We start from the raw sequence: 11,953 nt of genomic DNA on the forward strand, positions 1-11,953 counted from the left end.
TGTTTATTGAACTGCATCACTTTTATTGTGTTTGTTAACATACGGTTAAATATTGTTGTGTTTTTGTTTGTTTGTTGCTTAATGCCACACTCAGCTATATTTCAGTTACATGACAGTGGTCTGTAAATAATCGAGTCCAGACCAGACAACCCAGTGGTTGATATCATGAGCATCAATCCACGCAATTCTGATAAGATGACATGCATCATCAACCAAGTCAGCAAACTTGACCACCTGATCCTGTTAGTTGCCTCTTACGACAAGCAGGATCTTCACGGGTCCTATGGTTAAACTAAAGACATTTCTCACCAAAGTTAGCTGCAATATTGCTTATGTGGCGTTATGAGCAATATTCACTCACTTGTTTTATGAAATGACAGTAATGTTAAAAAGAATAATCTAATTCCAAATGAAATGTCTCATTCATAATACATAATCTGCTTTATGAAATGATGGCATCGATACAGTCTATCATAATACTGAAGATCATATCTGCATTCAAAACATTTGACACTTTGTACTTCATCAGCACCATCCATAACAATCAGAAAGTTCAAGCTGTGCAACAGAGAAATGTTAGCACCTTGTCAGAACCAGTGATTGATATTATGAGCAATGTTCCACGCCATCAAGGAAGGATGACATACAGCCATGTCACCAAGCCTGACTGCTAATCCATCTAGTCATGCAAGAAGCATAGGTAGCTGGGAACCTGCTCTAGCCCAGATTCCCCAGTGGAAGTTGTTCATCTATCAATAAAACATTCAGTGACCTTCTGGCACATTTTCCTCAAAAGTGGAGAGGGGGTAAGACATTTTTAAATTATTTTTATTGAAACAAAAGTGATGCGTGAGGAACACATTTGATTCCCCCCCCCAATAATTGAGCTCAATCGTGATTTGAATTCCCTGATTAGTGAAAAGCGTCTAAGGTATTCTAAACAGCACAGAGAATTGAAACCCATTTGCAATAAGGGCCACACATCCCACCACCTATGCTGGTCCAAAACACAATACAAGAACTAAATTGTCTCCATAAGAGAAAAAGACTATAGCAAGGACACTTTGGCAACTGAAACACCGACATCTGGCCTACTGAACACTCTCAAACAACAAATTATTCTGACAAATCAATCACACAGTGCTACCTCACACAGACACTTCAAATCACTTATTCTTCAAATAGTCTATTTTCTGTTTCCTGGCACGAGATCTCATCAGAGAGAAATATGTTTTTGGAAACAAAACTCTTGTGTAGTAGGCTAGTTTGGGCATGAGCGTTGCTAGAATGACATCAGCCTGGTTGAACTCGATGGCTTGGAGTACACGCTGTGCCACATACTCGGGGCTCATTCCTGATGCTGTGGTGGGATCTGTTACTGTAAAAAAAGAGAAGTTGAAAATTGTCAGTCTGTTTGCTACTGAAATAACATAAAGAGTGACACAGTATTTCACTTATATCACAGCAGTCAGTTTCTGATGTGACTCTGGTCCAGCCATATCATGGCATTATCCCCATGATCAACCTTAATAAGTTTGGTGTTCCTTGGTGGTTGGGTAGCTCTGTGGTTAATGCATTTGTTCATCATGCCGCAGGCTGGTTGTTTGTTGTTTAATGCCACATGCAGCAATATTCCAGCTACCGTATATGACGTTGTGATATTGTACCAGAATCACACAATATCACAGCTGCATGTATCAGTATCACACAATATCACAGCTGCACGTACCAGAATCACACAATATCACAGCTGCATGTACCAGTATCACACAATATCACAGCTGCACGCACCAGAATCACACAACACCACAGCTCCATGTACCAGTATCACAGCTGCATGTAGCAGTATCACACAATATCACTGCTGCATGTACCAGTATCACACAATATCACAGCAGCATGTACCAGTATCACACAATATCACAGCAGCATGTACCAGAATCACACAATATCACAGCTGCATGTACCAGTATCACACAATATCACATCTGCACATACCAGTATCACACAATATCACAGCTGCACGCACCAGAATCACACAACACCACAGCTCCATGTACCAGTATCACACTATATTACGGCTGCATGTACCAGTATCACACAATATAACAGCTGTATGTACCAGTATCACACAATATCACAGCTGCATGTACCAGTATCACACAATATCACATCTGCACATACCAGTATCACACAATCACAGCTGCATGTACCAGTATCACACAAATTCACAGCTGCACATACCAGTATCACACAATATCACAGCTGCATGTACCAGTATCACACAATATCACAGCTGCACGCACCAGAATCACACAACACCACAGCTCCATGTACCAGTATCACAGCTGCATGTACCAGTATCACACAATATTACAGCTGCATGTACCAGTATCACAGCTGCATGTACAAATATCACACAATATCACAGCTGCATGTACCAGGATCACACAATATCACTGCTGCATGTACCAGTATCACTGCTGCATGTACCAGTATCACACAATATCACAGCTGCATGTACCAGAATCACACAATATTACAGCTGTATGTACCAGTATCACAGCTGCATGTACCAGTATCACAGCTGCATGTACCAGTATCACACAATATCACAGCTGCATGTACAGTATCACAGCTGCATGTACCAATATCACTCAATATCACTACTCCATGTACCAGAATCACACTATATCACAGCTGCATGTACCAGTATCACACAATATTACAGCTGCATGTAACAGTATCACACAATATCACTGCTGCATGTACCAGTATCACAGCTGTATGTACCAGTATCACAGCTGCATGTACCAATATCACTGCTGCATGTACCAGAATCACACAATATCACAGCAGCATGTACCAGAATCACACAATATCACAGCTGCATGTACCAGTATCACACTATATTACAGCTGCATGTACCAATATCACACAATATTACAGCTGCATGTACCAGTATCACACAATATCACAGCTGCATGTACCAGTATCACACTATATTACAGCTGCATGTACCAATATCACACAATATTACAGCTGCATGTACCAGTATCACACAATATCACAGCTGCATGTACCAGTATCACACTATATTACAGCAGCATGTACCAGTATCACACAATATCACAGCTGCATATACCAGTATCACACAAAATCACAGCTGCATGTACCAGTATCACACAATATTACAGCAGCATGTACCAGAATCACACAATATCACAGCTGCATGTACCAGTATCACTTGATATCACTACTGCGTGTACCAGAATCACACAATATCACAGCTGCATGTACCAGTATCACACAATATTACAGCTGAATGTGTACCAGTACCACACAATATCACAGCAGCATGTACCAATACACAATATCACAGCTGCATGTACCAAAATCACACATTATCACAGCTGCATGTACCAGTATCACACAATCTTACAGCTGCATGTACCAGTATCACAGTTGCATGTACCAATATCATTCGATATCACTGCTGCTTGTACCAGAATCACACTATATCACAACTGCATGTACCAGGATCACACAATGTCACAGCAGCATGTACCAGTATCACACTATATCACAGCTGCATGTTCCAGTGTCACACAATATCACAGCTAAACTATATCACTGATCCTACCTCCATGTTTTGATCCATCAGAACAGACTGCATTCTGGGAGAGATTTGTGTGCATGTACCCTGGACTGATGATGCTAACTTTAACATTTCTATCAGCAACTTCAGCTCGTAGGCAATCAAAAAATGCCTGAAATGCATGCTTTGATGCAGAGTCTGGAAAAAATATGTAAAACCATCATTACTTAACACTGCTTAATACAGTGACCTATCTCAAAGTGAGTGAGTAAGTTTAATGTCTCTTTGAACTTCTCCTTGATCACCAACTGTACCATATCTCCATTCAAAAACACTGAGGACTCATCTTCTCCCTGAGGCAAGTGAGTTAACTCTCTATTTAAGTCCAGTTTCCATGTCAGTCAACTCCAATATCACAAGAAGCTGTAGACCCATTTGCCTCCAAAGCTTTGTTTCAGTAGTGACGTCACCATCTCTATCCATCTTATCTCAAACATAACACATTAGTTCTCTAGCTCAGGAACTCTAGCTCTGGCTCAAAAATCAATCAAAAACAATCTACACCCAGAATCAATCTCATTAAAATCAGATCTTCGTTTTCGCTACCGCTAAACAAAGATCTGAGGACATCCCTTTACGGGTCACGTCAGAACGACCTTTCACGAACTTTGACCGACCAATGAAATGACTGACAAGAAATCGACATTAGCCAATCAGAAGGCAGCTTTCTCGAGCTTTACGACACTAGTTTCAAACTGGGACTACGCTTCAAAACATATTTTGACGTATTCTCAATTAAATTTTTTTAAACTGATCAAAAGATCATTCTGGAATGGCTTATAGTAGGTCTAGATTGTAGGGATATAATCATAAAACTCGTAACTGTCGTTCGGAATACCCTCTGTTAAATATTTCGAGGTTGCATAATTAGAAAACACATTCCGACTGTCACTTTCATGATCTGGTAAGCGACGCTCTGATTGGTTGGATGAAAGGTCGTTCTGACGTGACCCGTAATGGGATGTCCTCAGATCTTTGTTTAGCGGTAGCGAGAACTAAGATCTGATTTTAATGAGATTGCATCCAAAATTGGGGCCTCATACAGCAAGCCTTCTGTATATTTAATTAAATCAAAGATTGTATAAAATACTATTTGCTCGTATTGACCAGGAAAAGAAACTACAGTAAATTTTGTTGTTCAGTTTAATTTCAATCTTTTTAATCCTTTTCAAGTTGAGCATTTTTTTCTTTAGATATTTGGACAGTGTGTTCTGTTTTATGCTGGCTGTCATGTTCTCGAATTATGTCCCATGGGCCCGCCATCATGTAATTTCTAATTTCTACTGATTATTTCTACAACAGAAAACCCAGCATTTGCTGCAACGTTCATTATGCATCCTTGGGTATTTTTTGTGATCCATTTGCAACATTTAGTGTTAGTGACAAAGTGGTATGCTGTAGTGGCCAGAAAATGCTTAGAAATCAAAAGGTCTAGCATAAATCTACCAGATAGAGGGACAGCCTGCCCATGAATTTACCAGTCCAAGCCATGGTTTACAGGTCAATACTGGTACATAGTGGAGAATACACTTTCATGTATACTGAACACAAAACGTAACTCACATGCTGATCTATATGGAATGGAGAATTTCCCCTGGACACTGCTGATGCCAACTATATAACCGCCACCTTGACTCAGCATGATAGGGAGGAGAGCTGCAGAGACAGAAACAGTTTGACAGATATTTGAATAAAACGTATATGAGTGCGCATGGTTTTACGCCGCTTTTAGCAATATTCCAGGAATATGACGGCAGGGGACACCAGAAATGGGCTTCATACATTGTACCCATGTCGGGAATCGAAAAAACGTATATGATATATACCAGATACGATGAAAGTAATTTCCTTCGTTCTTAATTATCTGTAACACCAGAGTGAAAACTAATTGCTTGAACGCACCTACAGTCACTAATTTGGAGTTACCTCCCTTCATCCACCTCTTGCTTCCACATTACCAAGGAAGGAACCAGAATGAGGGGAGGTCAGGTGGGCCTTATCCCTGTCATATCAGGTTACGAATATCATATGCAAGATATTCAAATAATGATAAGCCTCATCATCCCCCTCCATCTTGCTGGTACAGGTGACTGACAGGAAGAGTAATTTGCACTGCCATGGGTGAGGCCACATCACCTTCAGGTGTTCAGGGAGTAAGCAAAAGTCCTCCTCATCATGCTGCTCCAGGATTGAAGAGCACAGGAAGATCCTAAATCTTCGGTCTTCCTGGTCCAGTCACTGTCGCCAAAGATATCAGGAAAACAGTTTTCTGAGTCAGAAGTTGATGATCTGATGAATAGAGATTCGCAGCTTTGTAGTTAGATGTCTTAGAACTACACTGAGGAGGTCAGAACTTCTGTCATTGATCTTCTTACAAGATCCCTTTCACGGCAATAATCTTTGGTTTGATCTTGTGACACTGTGCCTGTACGAAGGTAGCAATCATACACCCACATACATTCTTTGACTTCCTAAGAAAGAGGAAGAAATCAGCAACAAACTGTGCCAATGTCTTTGAGCTGAATATCTTTTCCCCCTGTTCTTATCCTTGAGGGGACCAAGTGCTTAAGATCCTATAAACACAGACAACAGCTTGAGCTGCTCTCCTGGAAAAGCCATGTTACAAAAGCGCCCTTTGCAGATCCCAGTTTCTCCAAAACATTCTCAGTCTGCCACCAACAGGTGTGGATTGGCTGGGGGTGACACTGCTGATCCCATCACTTTCAGGGCTTGTGTTAAAAAGGACTTAGCAGATTGATGTAGTTCTTTTGAATAAACCTTTTTATGACCCTTCTCTCACACGGCAAAAACTGGAACATCGTCAGAGCATCACCCAAACAAAGATCCTCCAACACTGCCCAACACTGCCCAAGGACTAGCAGCTGGGGGACAGCAATCTGGGCAGGCAGTGTTGTGTGTCAAGCCTTGATGCACTAAGTCAACACTGGGAACAAGTAGCTGGAAACAGTGTGGCAGCCACGTCATCGTCTAACCACTGAACAACTACAGAATGCACCAAATCACCCTCAGATATGTTCTTAAATAAGACATAACAGATGCGACATTGAAAGCATGGTTACGATCATTATGAGGGGAACAGAATGCATCACAACCAAAAAGAAGCTTTCAAAGCTCTCTAATAGATGGCAAATATATGTTAAAACAAGGCAAAAACACCAAACAGTCATCGTCTATGCCAAAATGTGTCGACCTCACAACAGGATGACCATAGGAAGTAACTCTGAACAAGTGACTGTAGTCTGTTGCAGGGTTAAAAACTAACAGTTATTGTCCACAAGTCCTTATAATGATAACATATAGCAAAACCCTTAAAATGGGCCAATTTCTACTTGTCCTAAGGATACCTTTACTATTGGGCAGTTTGGTAAGGACTACAGGACTAGTGCCAATTTCTAACGCTGTGTTGGCGAATAAGTTAACAGTTTTCACTCTGTGTTATAGATATTAAAAAAACGAAGGAAATTGCAAATTGTCACGGCTGAAATATAACATTTTTCAAAGTGGTTACTGGATAGTATAGTTGGCAGGGTGGAAACATACAGTTCATAACCCGTTTTAAAACTATTAAATCAACCAGTAGGCAATGGCAAGAACTATTACACACATTCTCTTTAATATCATTTACATTATGGGTCTCGAAGACAGGCTATGCCTGCTACACAATTATTTTTCTTTTCATGTGATATATTACTCAGGAATTATAAATGACACATTTTTGAAATTTAGGGTCAGCAAATCCTAAATCAAGGAAAGAAATGCCTCACTAACAGTGTGTGAAAAAGCCACCTAACCGCTGAAATTAAAGTAAAAAAAAATTGAATGAAATCTTTGATAAAAGTAATATAATGGATTACAAATGTAAGTCCAGATACAAAATGAACACTTTTATAGCCACAAAGTGTTATAACAGGAGTAACTTGCATACTTCAGTACAGATTTTTTTACATGCTTCTTCCGTTGTTTTGTGCTCACGATAACGTTTTCTCATTGTGAAATAGAATCAAAGCTCATTGTATGCGTGTATTATGCACTTACTGGTAGTCCAACTGTAGAATATTGTATTCCAGTATATAACTCATCAAGGAATACATTTATCTAGGGAGGCCCCTTCCCAGGTTGTTGACATGCTCTTTCCGGTGTTGTGTGCTCCCGATAATGTCTTTGTGTTGTGAAATAAATCGAAGCTCGCTGTATACATGTATTATGCATACACTGGTAGTCCAACAGTAGTCAAATACTGTATTCCAGTATTATACTCATCAAGGAATAGGGAGGCCCTACCGAGGTTGATTGCACACAACTGTTAATTTGCCTACATACTAGTTTGAACAACCAAAAAACATAGGGGGCATTGCACTATATTTACAAAAAACATTCCCTGAGAACTAATTCTGTATTCTTTTAAGCCTTGGTTGTAATTCGCAGTATAACCAATCACAAATTTTGACTACCCATGTTAAATATTGCAGCATGATGAATGTTTTCGCTTCTATTTTGACAATTTAACTGTGAGTCTGTGACACATCCAAAATATCGCAACAGGGCAAATTGCATTCCTTTTTTCGTGTGAAGGCAACCTGGCCCATTTATTAAGCGAAAAATTAAGTAGGACAAAAACAGAAATTTCTCCCAAAATGATCGGGTCCCATGGCTCGTAAAATTTGAAGCAGGCTATAACTTTTAAGGCTGGCTAGCCCACCTGGCCAGCAATATTTTAGGACTATTTCATACCTTGCTCACTAATGTATTTTCTTCCTTGTAATACCTTTAGTTATGGCTATTTGGCCAAAGTAGTTGACCATCATGACCTTTCGGTCCACCTCCATAGCTGTGTCTTCAATCTGCCCCCGATAGCTGATCCCAGCGTTGTTGACCAGGATGTCTACCCTACCATGGAACCTCAGCGCATCCTTCACCTTGCTGGGCAGACTGGACACATCCTCCAGATCCATCACCAGAAGCTTCGGATCATGCAGCTGTCGCTTCTGAAACATCACAACAGGTAGTTATTCACCATTGGGAGAAAGAAAGCACTGTCAATGTTCCACAGGTTTGTATGTTCTATATTCCTCCATCACCTGTGAATACATACGATCGCTTTGCCTCGGGGTTGCTATTCTTTAGCCAACAAATCAAGACATTGCCTGGTTTCATCGATAGGTAAACAAGCAAGTACTCAAACCAATGAGTGGTCAGATTATATTGCCAAAGTGGCAATATTTCTTGTGAGCATAGCCTTGCGGACATCTGCTCTACACACTGCTTAAGTATCAGGCAGTGGTAGCATTTGCACAAAGAGGTCATGCACAGAGTAGGGCTCACTTGACTTGTGTGAGTTATGAACAGACTAATTGAATTTGCTGGCTAAAACTAGACACATTTCACAACAACACTGCAAAGAGGTCGTGATGGTGTAAATTAGTTTACAAAACCAATGAGTGAGTGAGTGAGTGAGTGAGTGAGTGAGTTTGGTTTAACGCCACTTTTAACAGTATTCCAGTAATATCACGGCATGTCAGCTTAATGTGGGAGGAAAGCCCGAAGTGATGCAGGTCTCAGACGTTAACCACTTCGGTGAAACCTACGAGCACAGACATGGTGCTGACAAACCTAGAAACATAATCGGGGCGAACCTGGATTCGAACCCACAATCATAGATTTCTGATGAGCCCAAGGGACGAATCTCTGCACAGCAAATCGCGGCGCCTTAGACGACTGGGCCACCCGTGCCCCTACAAAACCTATGAAGAATTGTTGAGAGAGAGACTAGGAACTGTTTTAGGATGACCTTAATGATCTGACTTTTAGGCTATGATTCTCCGCTGTTCTGTATTACTATTCGCGACAGATGGACATAAACTATCTCATTAAAAACACTCTCAATATACACAAAAGTTTGAACTACCCAGTAACACAAAATCATACCAGCAGAAATCATTAATACAGTATTCCCATATTTACTTACTCCTAACTCAGTTCTGAGGATGTCTGAAGTCTCCTTTAGCTTGTCAACACTCCTACCTGCCAATATCACATGGCAGCCAGCCTGCAGGAAGATTTTTGCACATGCTGTAAAAACAAAGAGGAAAGCTACATATACAATATATCTGAGTGAGTGAGTTTGGTTTCAGTCTACTTTGATAGTAATAACTGATCAACGGACGGTCGTAGTGTAGCATCAGATCAGGAATGGTTTAGACAAACCAAGGATTGTACTCATCTCTGGGACTCGAATCACTCTCCATGGCCCAATTCCACAAAGGGATCTTAGCACCAAGATCATAACTCATGTACTTTACAATTTGAAATCAAGCATAAAAATCGCCAGGGCCCACTTGCACAAAGCGATCTTAGCGCTAAGATGATCGTAACTCCCATGATTTAACACAGACTTACAATAGTCGTAGCACTTAGATCACTTTGTGCAAGTGAGCCCAGGAGTCCTTGTCATGACTATAATCTAAAAGCCTAAACATATTGGGGTTTCCAGATGATATACATGTAGAAGCAAACCTCAAAGATTCCAGACCCAGCATCAGAAATTGGCACTAGTCCTGTAGTCCTTGCCAAAATGCCCAATAGTTAAGGTATCATAAGGACTTGTAGAAATTTGCCATTTTTAAGGGGTTTGCTACATGTTATCATTATAAGGACTAGTGGGCTAAAACTGTTAGTTTCTACCGCTGCAGAACAACTCTGAATTTTGAACAATACTATATCATTCACTCATGACAGTCTTAGCGCTAACATCGCTTGTGGAACAGTGCCCAGGAGACTGGCAGCTGCAGGATGCAACTCTGTATAGTGACATGGAGCACCTTAGACCAGGCTCGCCTCCTGTACTTCCTTATAGCATAGTTTTTGTTAGGATATTAACATACAACAGTCTAAACATGTCAGTGATTAAATAAGAAAATGGTGATGTTATGGTGTATTGAACGTACCTTTTCCTAGTCCAGATGTCGCTCCTGTTATAAGAACTACTTTGTCCTTGACCAAGGTTTTCTTCCTATATCCCCATACAATGTACAGCAGGCACAACAAACCAATGGGTGCACCTACTATACTACCAATGACCTCCCACGAGATTTTACCCATCTCAGTAGGGCATCATGACTGCATCATTCTGAAACATATCATAGTAGGCCAATGAACATGGTACAAAATGTGATGTTTTGAGGTCTCTCTGTTCATGAAGGTGGATTAACTATCAGTTGCAGACAATTTGTTAGCATAAAAATGAGTATTACTTGCTATTTATTACATATTTCTTATTGTTCATCAACATGCTGGACAAAAATGGACTATGCTATTATTCACCATGTCGTTTACATGAACTTTTACTGTCTTAAGAAAATCTTGAAATATTAGTCAGTATATGTGTCCTGATTCACCAGCATATTCATGCAATGCAAATTTACACCTGATGATATGACATACCATGTATACATTACGCCTTTCATTTATTGACTTATGATTTAATTCTGCATTGATTTTCAAAAAGTAATATGTACAGAGGTTTGTAATAAGTACTAATAATACAAGCTGATAACTACTTGGGTTTGTGTCAACTTAACACCTGTCAAAAACAAAACAAAATGCCCAATTTGATTGCATAATACAATAAGAACAAGTGTGAGTTGGTTAACTGGTAGATGGCACAAATCAAATATCACGATATGTCCCTCAAGTATCACAATATGTATTGACATGTGGCATTCTGTGACACACACCCCATGGACATTGATATATCTATGTTGTATGTATGAACATTTTGCTTTCTGAGTTTGGACAAAAAAAAGAAACACTGTTATTATTGAATAACATGGGTCACTCAAACAGTGATTAATGCTCATTCTAGACTTTTAAGTTTTGTTTGATTTGGTTTTATTGATATCAGTATCTGTAGAGCGTTTAAGGACATTCTTTGGTTTCAGGTCAGCAACAAATTACAATAATCTGCAACTTCCATAGACAACTTTCATAAACATTTCCTTCATTGTAGTGGGCCAAATTATTACTCTACCTTGAAAAATTAGTCCAAAAAGTACGAGAAAACTTTTTTAGGAGCAAAAGATTAGCAACAGTACTATATAATGTTTCTATGAATGTATCAACTTGTTGAGAACATGTTCATACGTGTATAATAAATTCAGGTTGATTTGATATCGAGGAGTGTCTTGCTGGTAAGATAAGGAGTGTTTTGACAGTCCACCCTTTCCATGAATCAAAACACAGGAAACGGAAGTGTAAGTCAACAACACCGCATGTGCG

General features: G+C 39.9%; 1 protein-coding gene across 2 annotated transcripts; it reads right to left on the minus strand.

Moving 5' to 3' along the window:
* LOC124144539 (dehydrogenase/reductase SDR family member 7B-like) lies at window positions 1-11,946 on the minus strand. Of its 2 annotated transcripts, none has more exons than XM_046513986.2 (7): window positions 11,819-11,946; window positions 10,624-10,805; window positions 9,645-9,748; window positions 8,445-8,664; window positions 5,222-5,314; window positions 3,644-3,796; window positions 1-1,378 (listed from the first exon to the last, which is right to left on the minus strand). In XM_046513986.2, exons 2-7 carry the CDS (start codon window positions 10,775-10,777, stop codon window positions 1,167-1,169), a joined length of 936 nt encoding a protein of 311 aa, XP_046369942.2. In that variant the 5' UTR covers window positions 10,778-10,805; window positions 11,819-11,946; the 3' UTR covers window positions 1-1,166. The 2 variants fall into 2 exon arrangements, with proteins under 2 accessions (XP_046369942.2, XP_046369943.2); XM_046513987.2 differs by having other exon boundaries at window positions 11,706-11,835.
* Window positions 11,947-11,953: the final 7 nt, after the last annotated feature.

Source organism: Haliotis rufescens, unplaced genomic scaffold (genome assembly GCF_023055435.1).
Source record: "Haliotis rufescens isolate VD_foot unplaced genomic scaffold, xgHalRufe1.0.p SCAF_11, whole genome shotgun sequence".
Lineage (NCBI taxonomy): Eukaryota > Metazoa > Mollusca > Gastropoda > Lepetellida > Haliotidae > Haliotis > Haliotis rufescens.